The sequence below is a fragment of the Pavona decussata genome, unplaced genomic scaffold (genome assembly GCF_977016875.1).
Source record: "Pavona decussata unplaced genomic scaffold, jaPavDecu1.1 SCAFFOLD_143, whole genome shotgun sequence".
NCBI classification, from domain to species: Eukaryota; Metazoa; Cnidaria; class Anthozoa; order Scleractinia; family Agariciidae; genus Pavona; species Pavona decussata.
Window position 1 is genome coordinate 2,942,457 of NW_028145556.1, and position 19,471 is coordinate 2,961,927.

The 19,471-nt window shown below is 37.7% G+C and overlaps 2 protein-coding genes across 3 annotated transcripts; both read left to right on the forward strand.

Annotated features, from left to right (window-relative positions):
• The first annotated feature begins 2,341 nt into the window (after nt 1-2,341).
• LOC146466606 (olfactomedin-like protein 2A) lies at nt 2,342-10,599 on the forward strand. 2 transcript variants are annotated; one of them, XM_085127063.1, is made up of 8 exons: nt 2,342-2,362; nt 2,513-2,555; nt 4,309-4,375; nt 5,021-5,128; nt 5,641-5,713; nt 6,396-6,663; nt 7,765-8,015; nt 9,533-10,599. In XM_085127063.1, exons 3-8 carry the CDS (start codon nt 4,325-4,327, stop codon nt 9,784-9,786), a joined length of 1,005 nt encoding a protein of 334 aa, XP_084983189.1. In that variant the 5' UTR covers nt 2,342-2,362; nt 2,513-2,555; nt 4,309-4,324; the 3' UTR covers nt 9,787-10,599. The 2 variants fall into 2 exon arrangements, with proteins under 2 accessions (XP_084983189.1, XP_084983190.1); XM_085127064.1 differs by having other exon boundaries at nt 2,349-2,362; nt 2,513-2,573; nt 4,320-4,375.
• A 3,382-nt stretch (nt 10,600-13,981) lies between these two features.
• LOC146466607 (uncharacterized) lies at nt 13,982-18,918 on the forward strand. Its single transcript, XM_085127191.1, has 5 exons — nt 13,982-14,180; nt 16,219-16,440; nt 17,129-17,371; nt 17,769-17,928; nt 18,693-18,918. Exons 1-5 carry the CDS (start codon nt 14,082-14,084, stop codon nt 18,857-18,859), a joined length of 891 nt encoding a protein of 296 aa, XP_084983317.1. The 5' UTR covers nt 13,982-14,081; the 3' UTR covers nt 18,860-18,918.
• The last annotated feature ends 553 nt before the right edge of the window (nt 18,919-19,471 follow it).

Consider the following 19,471-nt stretch of genomic DNA (forward strand, 5'->3'; position numbering starts at 1 on the left):
GTTATTACACTTATAGATTTGTTAACTTCTGTTCCTACACACTGTAAAATAGTTTTAGTATCTTAGATTGGTTTTTAGTAAATAAGTGTCCTCAATTAGCTGGCCGTTCAGCTAAATATATCGGCACGTGAATAAAGTTATTATTCGTTTTTTATTATTACACTACTTTATTGTAGTTTTTCAATGGCAGTTTTTCTGGCTTGAATCACATTTGCCTCGGCCGATATTCTGCAAACTATCGACAAAAGACTCAATAAATCTTGCGGGATTCCAGATACTTTCTGTTCTCTCGATCATGTTGAATTAGCCATGGCATTTTTACAAATCGTTTTAAAAGGATGATTATAGGTTTAAGTGTCACCCAAGGAATCGAAGGTGCTCTATCATCTATGTCTATACGTTTAAGATCACAGGAATGGATGCTAAGCCTAGCGGAGAATAGTGGAGTTAATATAACGCACTTTTTGCGTCACAGAAATTCAAAGCGGGAATGTTTTTTTTTTTTTACAGTTTGTTTGTGCGGACAATTTGTCGGGTTGAGGGCAAAATATTTCCATATTCATCAGTGTCTGGTTCCCTTGCCCTTGTTGACGACAGTGATTAGCATTTATCATCAATGAATTCGGTCATGATCACTGATCTAATTATTGAAACCGACAAAAACGAAGCAAAGTCATTTTAAACAGCTAACAATGAAACAGACAAAGAAACTTGTCTCTTTTGTTAGAAAAAGGAAAAAAAGAAATGGCGTCAAATATTAACAACAGTCAACAGGAAAAAAAACAAAGTGCTCAACCGCACCTTTAAAATAATGATGGGTTTCGACAGGAGAACATTTTCCGGGAAATATGCTACACCGCCAGTTCAAGTATTAATAAATTAAAGCTGCAAATTTCAACCTAACGAATTTCAACCAGATTAAAAAGGAAAGGGTTAGGGTTAGGAAAAGAAAGTGCTTAAAGGGACTATGCCACCCCGTGCGCATGCGCGCGTTTATGAGGAGCACTTTCAAATCAGTTGGCCCAACTTTTTCAAATATCTTTGGAGAGTTCAGGAAGCTGTTTTCGTTTGTTTGAATCGCGTTCATCTTCGGAAATTAAGCTGAATTTTTTATTTACAAACGTTCTTGAAGACTAAATCAGTGCTAATGTTCCGGTAATGTTCAAAAAAGAAAACGATCTCACTAATTGCGGAGGTCGTTAATTTATGGTGGCGCCAAAGGATGCAAAGAAACAAATGATTAATCAAATGTTAAAGTTAATTGATACTGTGAAAATCAAAATAAGGTAAAGCTATGGAACATTAAAAAAATTTAGAAGAAAAAACAGTTTGAGTCAGAGAGCTCCAAAAGTTAACTTCTTTTCACTAAACATTGTTACCAGTTGGGAGTTAATGTTGACAAATGGCTCAAAATTCAGAGTTTGTGCAACTCTTTCTAAATTACACCATTAATGTTGTTACGTGCGATTTAACTAACGCGGTCTCAACGTTTGTCGAAGTCTAGCTAGAGACGCAAATAAAAAGTTGTTGCGTGTTTTGAGTATGTGGATAAGAATCTTTAGGTGTGAACGATGAGAAATTAAACGTTACTTTTACTATGTTTTATAAGGTGGTTCCTAAATTCCATTCTTTTGAGTCCTTTACATATAGAAAGGAAAGCTTAAACTTAAAGGATCGTTTTCTCCAAACAAGTGCTACTAATGTTAAGCCGCCGTTACACGTTGAAACTTTTAGCTGAAACTTGTGCGCAACGGCGCTGCGAAACAAGTTTCAGCAGGAGTTGCACCGTGTAACATGGTCGGTTTCAGAAACTTTTTCGAACTTCCGTTGCGAGACAAGTTTCACGAAAAGTAGAACCGCTTTCTACTTCTGCAACGGCTCGCAACGGTCGCAGTGGTGAAAAAACGAGAGTTTCACTGAGTAACACCACTTCGTGAAACTTGTTTCGCAGCGCCGTTGCACACAAGTTTCAGCTAAAAGTTTCAACGTGTAACGGCGGCTTTATAGCCACCGAGAATATCAGTTGCGATAAGTACTGGCCTGTGCGCAGATGAACAAATCATACATCGTTCTTGCACAGGGAACAAGCTACTGAGCACGTCTTGAGATTAGACTGCCCGCGGCTTTTTCCTGGCTATTAACGGATCAGGGAAAAAATTCCAAACATAAATGGAAAAACCGCAAATTGAGCTACACGGAATAAAAACATCATTATTAGGTAGACCACCTAAAGTGCTTTTCAAACCGCATTATTTGCTGTCGTGACGTAAAATAGACAGCTAGTTCCTTGTCAGGATGATCGGAAAGTTTAAAGGCACAAACATCTCAGCTTCTGGGTCACTTTGCATTGGGAACACGTAAGGTAAGTTACCTCTTTATTTTTTGCCATTTAAAGCACTGAACGTTTTTCCTTTTAAGCCACCTCTCGGTGCCACGATCATCTCTTTACCTTCCCTGTCAGAACATTGTGCAGGCCTTAACATTCTCTAATAACTTAACTTGCTTTGTTTAGGTAGGAGGTAACATTGGACACCTGGTTTAAATTCTACGAGTTGGTAAGTTTAATTTCGCTCGTTTTCATGTAATCATACTCTCAGTTATCAAGGAGAACTTGACCAGTTTCATGACATCGTTTCCAACTGTGTTTTAGCCGTTATGAATTTCTACCATACCCATGTAATCCAACTTGATTACTGTGCTGTTAATGTAGTTTTTGTTACTTTTTTCTCTTCAATCTGTTTCGTAAACATATTGCCCCGGCAAGAAGACAAAATACTCGTCGAATGACTCAATAAACTTTTTAACGTCATCTTCCAGAAAAAAAATATACTCTGTGCCTAGTACGTTTGTATCAGTTTTTGGCAACAACCTGGAAATTAGACGACGAATACATGTTGCAAATTAACAACAGCCACACTGCAAAGTTAAAGTAATATTTCTCTGTAGATTAATTTTTCGAGCTTTCCGCTAATCGAGCCTTTAACTGACAATAGCTTATTCTCAACATTTTGAAGAGCTTTCAGTTTTCCTTTAAGAGTGGTTTTCAGTTGAGCGTCGTAGTCGTAAAACCAAAACCAAAAGTAATTACTATGACCAATCACAACGGCGCAACGTCGAAGCAAATACATGTATTTATTAGTAATTATTACTCATGAAGCGCCAGTTTTCGTAACCAATCACAGAGCGTAATAATGTAAGCCAAAGCAAATCAAAGAAAATTGCTTTCGAAAACCGCACTGTCCTCCTGTTTCTGTCGACTTTCCGCTTTTCAAAGAAAAGCAGCGCAAAACTGAACGGTTCATTACGATATTAATGCCGGCCTTATTTTTTGTTGCATCCTGACAAGAAATCGAACAATATGAAGATGAGAGATAATGAATAAACATCAAGCTTTACTAAAGATCTCAATTTTTTCAGTCTAAAACTGATTTTGTGGGAGATAGACAGCAGCACATGATAGCACCACTCAGCAGCTTTCATCAGTCAACTAATAGTCACATTTTAAAATTTTACCAAACGATTTAAAACATAAAAAGTAAACAACATTGTACAGTATAAAAAAAACAGCACCAGAGGAAAGTACTGCTCAGTTGCTTTCCTTTGAAAGGACATACTTTAGGATTTCATCCACAGACGCAAAAGTTAGAACCATCTTGTACATCATAAACAGCACCACAAGAAAGTACTGCTCAGTAGCTTTCATTTGAATGGTCACACTTCAGGATTTCATGCACAGACTCAAAAGTAAGAACCATCTTGTACAACATAGTAAACAGCACCAAAGGGAAAAGCTATCCAGTAGCTTTCATTTCAATCGCAACAGTTCAGGATTTCATCCACAGACTCAAACGTTAAAACCTCCTTGTGAAATAAATAGCACCACAGAAAAACAATGTTTTGTTGCTTTCATTTCAATTCCAATTTTAAGAACGAACGTAAACAGGAATGAAGAACGTCCACACTTTGCATGGCTTAGAGAACGTCGAATCAGATTTCTCAAATTCTTGGTTGCTTTTGAGTCATACAGGTGAATTGCATGGCCGCCATGTTAATGGTCTCCAAGACGAAAAAAATTTGCTCACATAGTTTGTATAATAATGGAAGTCAACTCCCAGAGGAGAAAAATCTTATTGTTCCATACCACCAACATGACCGCCATTACGTAACGTGTAATCAACCTATACAAGTACCTTATCCCTGGAATCTAATTCTGCTCGAGTTAAAACTCCATGGCTAATTTTGGAGTTTGACTTAAACATTGCTTTTTCTTGTAGTTATTCTTTATTTTTATTATTTTAATTTTGGCAGATCTGTACAAGAGGAGATGATGTCGAGACATTTGTCACTATTTTTTTGTTCTCTTGCTATCTTGCTGGTAAGTTATCATCGAATTGTTTTTCTTTCAAAACTTTTCTTCATCATTTGAATCACTTTGCACCACACTTAAATTGCGATTTAATTCCTGTGAGTCTACTTCTTTCCTCATATACTCAAGAATTACTCTCAACCTCGCCAAGCATTCATAATATTATTGCTCCAAAATTTAAAGTTGGTTCGAGTTTACTTATCCAGTGTAAAAATATTCAAGACGAGTAATTTCCAGCAAAATGGTATTTTAAATTACTCCCTCGTTCATGACAGCAGTATGACGTTTGTATGCGGTACTTGCAGTAGCAGTCCTCAAAGAGCCCTTTCCTCTGAACCAATCAAAACTCTAGAATCATGTTATCCAACAATGAGTATTATTGAGACCTTTTTGTGGGTAATCCGAAAAATTCCGGAAAATGAAACATTGAGCTATTTAATGGGAAAAGAAAGAGCATTTTGTGTAAAACTGAACTAACTGCTAACCCGTTTTGTGCTTGGTCATCTAAATCTTAGATTGTCAATCACAAATGCTCTTTGGCATGCCTTTTCCTCCATAAGTCCTGTTGCAATTTTTGTATTTTTCTTGTTTGGAGATGCTGATGTATTACTGTTTTCAGATTGTGATTTAACCAAACTGATAATGTCATTTCAGGGAGTAGTGCTCGCCTCTGCTCCAGAGGGTAAGCTTCAAGCCAAGCGTTCCTCGATTCCATCGCCACATACAGTGGATGAACTTTCTATTGAGCTGGCAAAGAAACATGTAAGTTTACATGTGTAGAAAACGGCGAGAAATCATGAACGGCGAAACTTCTAAAATGTGTACAATTATAATTATAAATATCTGAATCAATGCTATGAGTTTGAGCTTCTCGCGAGTTAGTGTTTCACCTCCTCACTCGCGCGTCGCGCGAGAAAACCAAGAGAAAGAAAGAGAACGTTTTGCAGTCAGGCTACTCTAAAAGTAACAACAATGATAATTAATGTCAGTTTGGACAGTTTAACAAGTTTAGACTTGTTCGCGTTACCTGAGCTACAAAATATTGATTGATTACACATCAAAACCAAACGATATCTGATGAATAATTCAACAAAAACTCATTGGAACTAAACGTTAGAAGATTTAACAACTTTCTTCAAAGTTTAAGACGCTGAAAACGTGTTTTTCCTCCTTTTACCACATTTAACTGTATACGTTACTTTTCGTTTTTCTTCTTTTTCTTTTCATTTATTTCTTTATTGATTCATTGATTATTTACTGATTTATATTTTTAGTTGTTGAAAATAATTCTGGAGGAACAAGCGAGCGTGGGAAAGATGAAGAAAAGTGTTCAAAGCTTGGAAGGAGGTTTGTTCATTCAGGAGTCGTTAATATGTATATACTTCTACAAGTTCGTTTCGTGGTTGACTGTTGACACAGAACCTAGCAAATTTCTTTAGAGTGGTGTTTCATTGAGTGTCGCAAAACCAAAACAAAAGTAATTACAATCAAAACAGACGTAAGCAGTAGAATGAACCAATCAGAATTCAAATTTAATACATGTAACCGATGCCAAGCGCGGGAAAACGCGTGCAAACAAGTCACAATTTTGATTTTGCCTCTCATTGGTGGAGAGAGTGGCGCGAGTTTTGTCAACCAATCACACAGCGAAGTACTGTACAGCAAAAACGCGAATCACTTTCTTTTGACAAAAAACTCGATATACATTTTTTTCCCTCGGACAACCCGTCTGTTCCTAAAACAGGAACTATAAAACGCTGAGATCTTGATGAGAAGTTTTAACCTAATGAGTTTTCGCGTTTCAACTGCATCTACCTTAGTTGAATTCAAAGTTCTCAGTTTTTATCTTAGGCCATTAAAACAATAAAAATATCACGACTGAACAAAGCCAGAGAAAACAGAACTAACCTATTTATCGATGATACCGACACGTTTGTTATATCAGACAAACTAGGACATATCCTCTGTCAGAAGTAATCTATTGAATAGTTTTGCTTCTCCTTTGAATGTATGTTGAATTGTTCTGCAGACCGTTGTTCCAAACTCAAGGCGGTTGGTAAACCTGTGACACACAACGCCAGGCAACAACATCAAGGAGCTTGGATGAAAGACCCGCTAGGAATCATGGGGGATGAGACTATTTTTGTCATGGAGGGTTACCATTCAAGAGACGAAGTTGAAGAGTTTGAAAACATGGAGAAGTTCAAAGCAGGCGTGCCTCGTAAGAAGCATAAATTGCCTTACAAATACGATGGAACAGGAGCTGCAGTGTACGGACCATTCCTCTATTACAGCAGGTAACAAAGTTCATGCTCGCTGACAACACGTTAATTTACATGTCGGATTATCCCACAACTTGATTTGGGGGATTTTCTTTTCTCCGATTTATTTTTATCTTACTGCTAATTGTTCGGCGAAGGAGAGTTATTATTATTATTTTTTTTTAAATTAAAATTTGCGTTAAAATATTCTGCAGACAGGAAAACTTATTTGTCGCGTATTTTACGCTTATCGAGTAAAAATAATGCCAAGAACATTTAAAAGTAAAAATCAAAAGAAAACAAGACAAACGTAAGCTCACATGTAACTAATCAAGGGGAGGTGACGTGAAGAGAACTAAAACAAAAAAAATGAAAATGTTTTCCACCCGTTGGGCATTTGATGGTTTTTAAGATTTTATATTAAGTGCTTTTGGATGCCTCCAGAAAAGGCGCTATATAAATTATTATTATGATCATTATTAATACAAATAAGAATATTATTATAACTTTGTGACATTTGCTGTTGTTGTTTTTTTATTTATTTTGTGCTTGGAAATTGTCTCTTTTTTAATCGAAATGAATTGTAAATAGGATTTAATAGTTCTTTTTTCTACTTTTAACTTGTAAATGGCAATTTGCTTGGAATATGTTAATAAAGAGATTATCATCATTAAAAAATAATTATTATAATCTATTATTATTATTATTATTCTTATTATTATTATGATTCGATGAGATTTTTTTCCCTTTTTCTTCAAAAAAAAATGTGCTTAAAAATAGTCTTTTTTTATCGAAAAGAATTGTAAATAAGTTTTAATAGGTACTTTTAACCTGTAAATAACATTTTACTTGGAATATTTTAATAAAGAGATTATTATTATTATTATTATTATTATTATTATTATTATTATTATTATTATTATTATCATTAGCAGTTAAAACGTCTGTATGCTATATACAGTTTAGAAGTATCACAAGGCGCTAACGCAGCGTACCCCGTGGGCTATAAAGTGTTTTTTTTATAAATTATTATTATTATTATTATTATTATTATTATTATTATTATTATTATTATTATTATTATTATTATTATTTCAAAATTAATCTTAACCCCATTTCATATTCACTTTTTGACAGAGAAAATTCACCGTACGTGATCAAGTACGACCTGACGAAAGACAAATTAGATGCCCAGATTCATTTAAGTGGTTTCACGCAAAGGAGAAACGGCTACCAGTGGTGTGGGGGGTACTGCGCGGTGGACTTGGCGGTAGATGAGCAGGGACTGTGGGCTTTGTGGGGTGATTCGGACAACAGCTACCGCCTATACGCACAAAAAATTGATGTGGTCAAGAATGCTGTAACCGACACATTCACTTTAACCACTGGTAAGTTGTATTTAACTTAAAGGTTAAAGAATGATTAAAAAAGCGAGATAATATCAAGTGAATTTTTCATCGTGTGAGAACCACCACAACAAGTAAAAGCATCAAGGAGAGATGGGACGCGAAGTTTTTTCATCTTTCAGTGTTAAATTAAATTTTCAAATTTCTTATTGTAACGGGTTCTTCATTTTTCTTTGTTAGCTATTTTACTCATGCCAATTAGCAAGTCGTGTTTTCAAATTTAAAGTCGTAACGTTTTGTTTTTGTATCTTTAGCTAAACATTTGCTGTAGCTTACGTTATCATGGTATTTACTTGCATCCCCTCTTGTTTTAAATTGTAATGTCTTTTTATCTTCGTGTCAGTTTCAGTAATACTCTGAAGACAAACACCCGTACCTTTCGAAGTATTGGAGTCAAAATATTTCCTTAACTGTGAAACCAGCCTTACAGTTGTTTTATATAATTTATAATAGAGCGGTTTACAATTGTGTCGAAAGTAACTTGATACGCGCCGCTTTCTCAACCAATGAGAAGCAAAACCAAAACCAATCGTGACTTGCAGACACCCATTTTCCAACGCTCGGCCTGCTTCGAGTTCTGATTACATCTGATTACATCTCTTGTGATTGGCCAGGGTTATTACTTTGATATTGATTTTACGACAGTCAAATGAAAACTGCTTTATCGAGTACCAAGTAAATAACTCTCTTCGCCAACCTTGTCCCACTCTCGTGGCATGTTGAATACTACATCTGTCATAAGTTTCTAGCTGTATGGGTATTTCTTTAAGAAAATCACTATCACTCGCTGAAATGGGCTTTTGCCTTTCTGCGATGGGGGAAAGGGGTTTTGCTTTAAAATACATCACCTATCATTAAAACTGGATTATTGGGTGTCGATACAATTCTTATACTTCTTCAGGACTTTCTTGCGAAATGGAATCGGCACTGAGCACGATCTACATATCATAGCCATATTCCTTGGTTGTCTTTTTCCGATTATTTCGCTCGCACGTATTGCGTATGACATAATGATTAGCTGGTCCATTTCCTGCCAGTTTGTTTGTTTCATTATCCCTGAAAAGACCCTCTCGGGGGAGAGGATAATTAAGTATATAAGTATATCAAAGAGGTTATAGACTTCTCCTATGTGGAGTTAAAAACCGTTCAGTTTATCGCCACCCCTGCATCTACCACCATTACTAATTTCGTTTGGAAAATTAACGTTTCTAAATCATGGGACATCGATTGAAATGATACACGTTCCACGTTTTACGTTCACTCCTCTTTTGGGGTCTCTAACTATACTAATACATATTTCCGCCCAAAAATTTCCAACCGGGATTAAATTTCTTCCGTGACGTGATCGAAAGCTAATGAATTCATTCCTTGATTATGAAAATCTTTGACTGAATCGCGTTTAGATAACTTAAGTTTTTGTCTGGATCATCAGCTTTTAGTTTTCTTTGCAAAATGAATACATCAGTTAACAAGTGTTTTTATTGCTTTTTAAATCACAGAAAGGATGAACACGATGGGAAACGCTTTTGTGGCTTGTGGAGTGGTCTACACTATCGACAGTTACAACGCGGTTTCAACAACCATCAACTATGCTTATGATACTTCAACTGGAAAATCATGGAATCCCAACATACAGTTCACCAACAAGTACTGCTACAACTCTATGGTGGCCTACAACCCCAGAGAGAAAGTGCTGTACGCTTGGGATAAGAAGCGCCAAGTTACGTACTCCCTCACCTTTGAAGCGCATTAGCGCAGCAAGTAGAACACCTTTGTCAGATCCAAAATATAAAACACGGCTGATTGCTTAGCTAGCTTTTAGAGTGTGTGTATTATTAACAGCGTGAAATCGGGTTTCTTTGTTGAGAAGACAAAGTTCAACGGAGTGTTTGTTTTTGTTACGTTATACTGAGCCGGTTTATACGTTTTTCATCACTGACAGCAACAATAATCCATTGCATAGTTTCTCTTACTGAACTTCAACGCGGGTTAATTTCTTTGCAGTCTTTGTACTCAATCAAGTTTATCTTTACAAATTTACCTTCTTCACCAAAAGGCTGGTCCGATTCGCCAGAAATTGAGTGAAAATTAACTTGTAGTCGTAGAAAAGTGGCTCTATTACCTATGAACGTAGTTAGCCTTCTACTCTGTCCTCATTATAAGTGAACGTTATGTAAAACCTGTTTCGGAGACCAGCTCCACACTAATCCAGATTAATTTGAAAACGTCTTTTTTTTCCCGATTTGTTGACTACACGATAAAACGTTGTTTTCAACCGGCAATTAAAACAGATCATTTGGAAAACACTATCCGGAGTAAGCAAGCCCCTATCCACACTAATGTAATCGGGATTTTCAGCTTTCTAACAGTAAGGCTGGACGGGGCCTGAATCACAAAAGGTCTTACTTTGAAAGTGTTATGAGTACTGAGCTGAGAAAGATTGCCAGTGGTGTCTGAAAAAGAGTGAATTGTTAAAACAAAAAATAGCGAAAGTGCTGAAATGTCGAGTGTCAAAGTAGGATATAGTTTTCTTATGCTGTTGGGGGAATAAAACATTAGAGAAAAATATTGTGGTCAAGCCTACTATTTGCTTGTTTCATGATTTAGGTAAAAACTTGATTTCAGTCTATACATACTAGTTCGATAAGACGGAATTGAGACTTCTAAAATTTCTCCTGTTAAATTCGCTTAACATGCTAAACACTGCATCAATCTTATCATAATATATATCGGCTTCATTTTTATCAGGGTGAATTATGGAGTTCAAGTCAACAAAATGATTCACGACCACCTACTACAATCCCAGATTTGTAACTTTTTTGTTTATGAACTCCGGTGATTCGTCGTTTATCAGAACATTTGCAGCATGAACTTTACGCACTTCTATATATATAATATGTACAAATAAACAAAACATAATTGGGTTTGGCTCTTGGCAATGTCAAAATGAAAACTTGACATTGACGTTTGTTGCGCACGCTTAAAGATGTGCGCGCAATGCACGCGCGAAAAATTCGTTGAGACTGCCATGGCAACCAAAAATAACAAAACTATTGATGGATTTCTTATCAGGAAACTAAAAAATGTTTTCCGGAAACGATGACAAAGAAAGTGTTGTGTATATAACTAAAAATTTTTCTTGCAAAAACAAATTACTTTTAATCATGCTCACTCTAGGTATAGGTAAGACTATTTATGAGATCTCTGTTGAAAATTTTGGGGTAAGCACACGGCAAATTCCAGTTTTACTTAGAAAGAGCGAAAAATCTTACCTTAGCACATGATCCGATCGATAGAGAACTGTCATTGCATTTGAGCCATATACATACAGCGTTCGCGGTCATAACCGAAACATTTTTTTCTTTCCCGAATCACACAACTTGCTTGTTCCGGGAAAGTGAGCGAAGTAAAAATTTGACGTCATAATGAAGCGTTATGACGCAGGGCGCGAGACGACTCATTCTGACCCTCGTTCCCAGGGCCCTGTCTGTTCCTCCATGACGAGGTTTTGACCTATTGCCAGTTCTTGAACAGGTCTCAATTTTTTTCAAACTATAAGGTGTACTTTCTGGATTGCTAAAACTAAAAGTCTGTAGGTTGTCCCCTGTCTTCTTATATTAATGATTAATAAACCTAGATCATTGAACCAGGAGCACCTGTTGAAGGCAATTCCAGAGATTTGATTGGCTTGGCCGGCGGCATGGTATATGATCCGTTATGCCATGACCATTAAATCGTCTTCTGGTTGTTCTTTCCAAGCGAAATCAGAAAGGTCTGGCAATATTTCTTGATTGTTTTAAGGTGGGGCTCTACCTGAATTTGAGTGAAATTTGAAGAGGTTTTTAAAAGAATGGATGGAAGAAAGAAAATGATTTTTGGAACACTAACAGATAGTTGATACCTACGCAAGAGCACCCCGGGTTTCTAGTGGACTAACTTGGTATCCGTCTATTAATTATTAACTACAAATTTTAATTTTAAAAGTTCACTAAATCTTCAATATTTCTTATTTCTCTTAATTTTACTACTCTTTTGAGAAAAACTATCTCCTCCCAAATATACCTAAAAATCACCCAAAAATTTACAAAACACCCCAAAACATTGATTTGTGTAGTGAGCATAGGGTTTTTGTATTGCTTGAAACGCGAACAGGATATTTCCATTGAACCGATTTTCAGCGGCGTGAAAACGGCTTTTAGGTAGACCCCCGCCTTAACTAAACAATTATTTCACTCGCGCTTGTTGGATATGAATGATTGTTGAACTGTATAACCAACTCGACGCTATGCGCCTCGTTGGCCATCCGTCCAGTCTCATTTTCAACGCGCGTGCGGGTGAAAGAATTGTTAAACTCAGTAACCATATGAACGTTCGCCACCCGAAAAGACCATCAACGGACACCAACGCCTTCCTACACATCTGGCCATTTCGGCTGGGCTGAAATCAGAAAGTGCACGCGAAATTAGAACGCGCGAAAACTCCTTAGCGTACGCGAAATAAAACTCACCGAAACTCCCTCGCGCACGCAAAAATGAAACGCGCGTCACGCCGAGCCCATTATCTGATGGTCTGATAGTCTCCTTCGCAGCCGTTATTAGCAAAGGGTTTGGGTTGGGTTTATTAGCAAAGTTTGGGTTTGGGTTTATTAGCAAAGGGTTTGGTTTGCGTCTCTTACTTAAGGCTCACTACTACGGAATCCGTAACAAGTCTAACACCTGGCTCCGTGGCTTTTTAACTGGGCGCAGTCAACGCGTCGTGGTTAACGGTTCTAATTCTACGTGGTCTCCAGTACTATCCGGGGTGCCTCAAGGTACCGTCTTGGGCCCTATCCTTTTTTTGATGTTTATAAACGACCTACCCCACAATATTGCATCTGGCATAAAGCTCTTTGCCGACGATTGTGTACTCTATCGTCCGATAAATTCCACCGAAGATCACCTAGCTCTCCAGCGAGACCTCGATCAACTAGATACGGGGGCGTCAACATGGCAGATGAAATTTGCTCCTACAAAATGTTTTGATATGTCAGTTACTTTAAAGAAATCTCCTTTTAAGTTTAGCTACTCCCTTTGTAATGTGCAGCTCGACGGTGCTTGCTATCAAAAGTATCTCGGTGTCTACATAACATGTTCGCTGAGCTGGCAAATGCAGTGTGTTGAAGCCAAAAAGAAGGCCATGAGAGTCCTAGGGATCCTTCAGAGGAACCTTTCATCGTGTGACAGATCTGTTAAAGAACATTGCTATCTATCCTTAGTGCACCCGATTGTTGAATACGCCACTGTTGCCTGGTCTCCACACACCAAAAAAGGGATTGACTGCATTGAGTCTGTACTGCGCCGCGCAGCGCGGTTTGTTAACAACGATTATAGCCGTTATAGTAGTGTATCAGTATGCTCACGGACTTAAATTGGCCCTCACTGCAATTAAGACGTAGCATATGTGATATCGGCATGTTTTATCAAACACATAGAGGTCTCGTTAACATCTCCCTCCCCCACGAGCTTACCTCTGTGCCCGCGTACAGCCGTGTAAGGGCGAGTCATGACTTTAAGATAAGTCTACCGTTCTCTTCAGTTGACGCTTACAAACACTCATTTTATGTAAGATCAATCCCAGCATGGAATGCATTACCACCTGACATCGTCAAGTCTGGCTCCTACTCGGAATTTATTAGTTCTTTATATGTTCTGCATGTATAATTTAACATATTGTGCGTCCGCTGGCCGCTCCATTGCCGGTGGGGTAACCGTTATTAGGGTAGTCACGCAACGCTCCTCAGTTGGGAGGATCGTAACGTGACGACCCTAATAACGGCCACGTTGAGTCTTAGGAGAATAAAAAACTTTCTTTTTCCACGGCAAACTTCGCACTGAATTCTCGTCTGGCCGAGAGTTGCCGTGTGAAAACAAAGCTTTTTATTCCCCTGAGACTCAACATGGCCGCCGCGCCGAAGTGAACAATTTCGTTTAGTGTTACATGTAATAATATTAAACCGTGGGCTCAGGGAACTAAACATCAACAAACAAGGCTCAACAAATCGGCTCAGCCATGTCGGCTGTCAGTGTGAAATGTGGTCTTCGTTCATCACGAATAGTTCATGTTACCAGAAGCCTTCTATCCAGAAAACAATTCTGTAGTTCAGCAAAGGTAAGGCGGATCTAAGGACTGCATAAGTGGACCGGGTATTCTGCAATGCAGCCGCGCTGACCCAGGTCGCAACTCTGGTTCGTTCTTGAAGCGCGCACCGGCCGAACAGTTGAACAGAGTTGCTACTTGTAATAAGCTAACATGTAAACTATTTTAATTTTAAGAAGTCCACTAAAGTCCATAAAGTCCATAAAGACTCTCCATTGACCCCCGGGGGAACATTATCTACTCCACCGGGGATTCCCTCATTCCCATACGGCATAAGTGTGCAAGTCCCAGGGAATTCCCTGTTGTGTTCCTGGTCTAACCCCTGCAGGGTAAGTGCAAATTTAAGACGTTGACAGTCAAAAATTGTTAGTAGTCAAACTAAAATAAATTGTTGTGTTATTCAATTGCCACTTTTCTAAATACCCAGTTAAGTCATTAAGGACGGTGCCTACTATTGACTTGTTACTGCGCATATGTTCTGCGCATCGCGAGATACTCGGGTTTCCTATGGGTGGTGCCTACGAATACAGGAATATTTTTGCACGGTTTAAAACTATATGTAAAAAGCAGAACTTACCAAATGCTTTTGGTATCTCAAAAGAAAATTGGAGGGTAACCATGCATTTTTCAGAGATAATTAAGCTTCAATTTAGGAAAAAATCCCATACGTTGCTTATATTTAGGCGTTTTTTAGAGATATTATTGCTTAATTATCTCTGAAATGTGTGGTTACCCCCAATTTTCTTTTTGGATTCCAATAGGCCTTGCTGAGATCTGCTTTTCCCACATAGTCATAAACCACACAAAAATACTTCGGTATTAGTAGGCACCGTCCTTAAATAGTTTGTTAACAAAAACAATGAATATTAGAATTATTACAGTACAGTAGAACCCTGCCATACGGCCATCTTGTTAATATAGCCACCTCATTGTTATAGACACTTTTTCCCCAGTGACATGCCCATACATAATTTTCCTTACAAGAGAAATATGCCATTAATGTTGCCACCTAGTTAAACTGCGACCAACAGCCACATTTGTAAAATCCCAACAGTTAAGTGACAAATGAAAAGCAGTTTGATCCTGTTCATTCAGTTACGTTTATCTTACTATGTACAGTAGTTCTGGTTGAATTAAATTCAATTGTATCTACATATTTCTGGATGCTTAACAGTTTGTTTAGAAGTGTAATAAAATTATTGTGATGTAACTGTCATGACAACACTTGAAAGAGACCAGCCATTAAATTTGATCCTACCCTGGTTATAAGGCTCCATTTATCAGGGGCACCCAACGGAATATTTTGGTAAAATACCTGTTTGAATTCAAGGTCCCCTAAAAATTTCGAAAATTTTTTGCCTAGCGATCCCTAGACTTTTCGAATTTTTTCAGAAAACCATCAAGTTTCCCTAGAATTCTTGGAAATGATGTGCTCACGTTTTATAACTCACATAATTTTCGGATGCTGTTTTTGTCGCTAAAATTTTCATCCTCCGTAACTATTCTAAAAGCTGCTAAAATTTTCAGTGAGGAATTGAGCTATCATCAGGAATTTACATTATTTAGGTCTGACAGAGCATATAATTTTATCCCCTAACGTCTTTGGATGAATAGGTTATACGCCTATAATATTCAGATGAGCATTTATATTCCCGAAGATTTTCGCTCTATTTTCATAGTCACAGGTATAGCAGAAAACGTCCCCTAAAATTTTCTAATGAAACTATGAATGAAACTACTACTTGTCCTCGAACTTTTGGCAAGACCCATCAGGATAGCTAAAACTTTCGGATGAGACAAAAAAGCCCCCTCAAAGTTTCGACACGACCAATTAAAGTTCCCCTAAGATATCCGAACAAATTTTTATTTTTTAGGGCAGCTCCAAATTCCCCAACAGGCTTCTAACGCATACAGAAATCTATTTTAGGCACTTCTGGTGCAGTCAGGAAGATTTGGTTGTTGGGTGCCCCTGGTTTATACAGCCAAATTCTCATGGCCTGTTGGTGGTCACTGTATTACAAAATTTTCCTTTTTCAATTCTTTTTACAAGAATACAGTTGATGAGGAGGAGGTTGAGAAGCTGAGCAGACCAACAAGTGACTGGTGGAATCCAAATGGCGAGTTTGCTGCTCTTCATTCTATGAATAAACTTCGCATTTCTTTTATAAAGAAGTCTCTTGATCATCGGCATACACAAAATATAAGCCCTTCAAAACCTCTCGGAGGATTCAGAATATTGGATGTTGGCTGTGGTGGTGGGATTCTCTCTGAGGTAAGACACATCTGATTGGTCATGAGCCAAGCTTTTTTATTTCTGTGTTATTCAGCTTGTGAGTGTCTGAACATATCAACAAAAATGTCAAGAAAGGTTCACTGTAAGTGCATAAAAATTAAAATTGTTTATTCTAGTTTGGATGTAATATATCAAACATGAGGGAAGAGTGTATTTCATCCAATTTAAGAACAATGAGAAGTGGTTTGTAAAATGACGCAGCCAAGTCTTTCAAACCAACTTTGAGGTGTTTGAGAATCGGATGAAACACTCTTTCAAGTGTTTGGTATAGCTTCTCAAACCATATATTCTTGGAGAAATTCAAAGCAAAAGTTCACTCGTGATTAAATTATTATTATTATTATTCCAACCCTCCCTCATGGTAGGGATAATTTTCCTTCGTTTTCTCATCATAAATTATTTATGAGTTTGAGGAACTAGCTGCTAGTGCTCACTCACCCATAAATTAAATAATATTATGATGATGTTAATGATAACCTCGCCTGACAAAGCACAAAGCACTATTTCAAAATCGAGACTCAGGGATGTATAAGATAATGTACAAGGTACTATTAATAATAACTATTTTACAAGTTACTGACATATAACATAACTGTCCAAGTTATTCAACTGAAAGATGTACAGCTTGATTCAACCAAAGCCTTTTAATGGCTTTTTGATTTCACAGCCGCTTGCAAGACTAGGTGCTGAAGTGACAGGAGTTGATGCTTCTGCGCGTAACATACATGCTGCCTTAAGACATGCATCACATGATCCATTGGTGGCCGACAGAGTACGATACAAGTGTACAACAGTAGAGGAACTCGCTGATGAGGAACCAGAATCCTTTGATTGTGTTATCGCTTCGGAAGTCATTGAACATGTAACAGATAAACACACTTTTATTTCTGCAAGCTCGCAACTGATCAAGGTGAATTGTGTTGTTGTTTCGTTTTTATCAGCTTAAAGGAAATGCGGAATGTGTAGTTCCAGATAATAACCATACTCCCCCCTCCCCCCAACCCTCAGAAGGGGTTAGAAATTCTAGGGGTGGGCCTTTAAGGCCAAAACATTTAAAGGAAAGTATGAAGCTAAATTAGAATTCCCAGGGAGGTGAGGGTCTCACCTCACGGAAAACTCACTTACATGGGGAAGGGGGATGAATATAGCATCACCTGTATGGATTTTTTCTGGAGTTCCACACTACTCCATGGAGCAGGTAATTAATTAGAAATCAAACCTGTGAGAATCAAGGAGAGAGTACATTAGTACTCTAGGAAGCACTTTCCTTTTTGTCTTAACTAAGTTGTAAAATATTTTTCTTGCAGCCAGGAGGATCTTTGGTAATAACCACAATCAACCAAACGACTTTGTCGTATGCTGCCGCCATTGTAGGAGCCGAGTATATCCTCAGGCTAGTGACACCTGGAACTCACGACTGGAACAAGTTTGTTACAGTTGAGGAGCTGAGTGACCTTATATCTGAAAGTATGTTACTGTGCACTGTTACTTATGAGGGGGGGGGGGTGGTGTGCAGGCAGGGTGTAATCTAAAATGGGGGGGGGGTGGTAACATATTTTTGGAAGCAATATAGAAGTTGGCTATTTGTAGACTGCCTGTTTTCACTCAAAACTTATGTTTTATCAGTAAATTGTTTGATAAACAGGAAATTTGACATTGTAAAGAGATTAGCTTTCAATCACTTTACGATGGCCAATTTATCTTTTCAACTCAGTCCATAAAACCATAGTTTTGTGTTTCACAGTTAATAATAACACGACTGTCACAGCATCTGAGTCTCATTTGAAACTAACCCCTTTGTTTTAACCAGACTAACAAGTGCACAAGTGAAATTCACTGTGGAGTTCAAATTGAATGTACATGTCAAGGGGTGTCAGGAAGGGGATGGGGAAAACCTCTTTACTCATGCTTAACAAACAGCAGTCATTTGGCAGTCTTAAATTTACTTTGTCCACTTAGAGGAGGTTTGTTTGGAAGTCTTGAAATGTGCCAATAGTGTTCCCCCTGGCTGGTGTTAAATCCCCTTTATTTATGTGGGTAATGTTCCTTTCAAGTGCCTCCATACTCATCATAAATCTGGCCTCAAATGACCAAGGCTTGAAATGCCATAAAAGATAAAAAATATGTTCAAAATCCGCTAATGGAACCCCCCCCCCCCCCCCCCTTTTCTGTAACAATCTGCATTTGGTGTTGTGTTAACGAAGCTTTTAATAATTGTCATCCGTTTCCAGATGGTCCAGAAGTTGTGGATGTCAAAGGAATGTTTTACTTGCCAATTTTTAACAAATGGTGCTGGATTGAAGACACAAGTGTAAACTATGCATTGAGTGCAATAAAACCTGAAACAGCATTCTCAAATATGTCACCAGAGACTCAAACAACAGCATCAGAGACATGATAAATTTAATATTGTATATTTAACTGTTTTGAGGAAGCAAAATAAACTTTTTGAAGTGATGCATTGTGTAGGTTTGGTCTTTTTAACACTTACGTATTCTTTCACAAGACTATCTTTGGACAAAGTAAGTTTGGAGCTGGATTGGTGAGGCTGTGCACCATGCACAAACCACCCAGCTTTTTGTTTGGTTTTCCTAAAGTTTTACTGCTACTAAAGCAGGAGAGGCATACATGTATGTGTACTAATTGCCTTGAAATCAAAATTGTCCCAAATCAGTTGTATTTTGCCATACAGACAGGATATCATATTCAGCATGTAAGAAACAGTTCTGTATTTAGTTTTTGAGCTGAAGATTTAAATATTTAAATTTTTATAAAGAGTGTATTTACTTTTTCCTTTACTTATTACTTTTGAGCAATTTGCACCAAAGAGGAGTGGAGGCCTGGTCAATTTCTTGATTTGTTTTTGCTAAAAGATAATTATTATCCTGATTAATACACTAGTCTATCCCTTGCATTGGTGTGATTTAAAATGGAACTATGGTCAAGTCCATGTGCATGAATCAAAATACTTTTCTCGCCCTTGCCCGCTATGATGCCAGTCCATTAATAT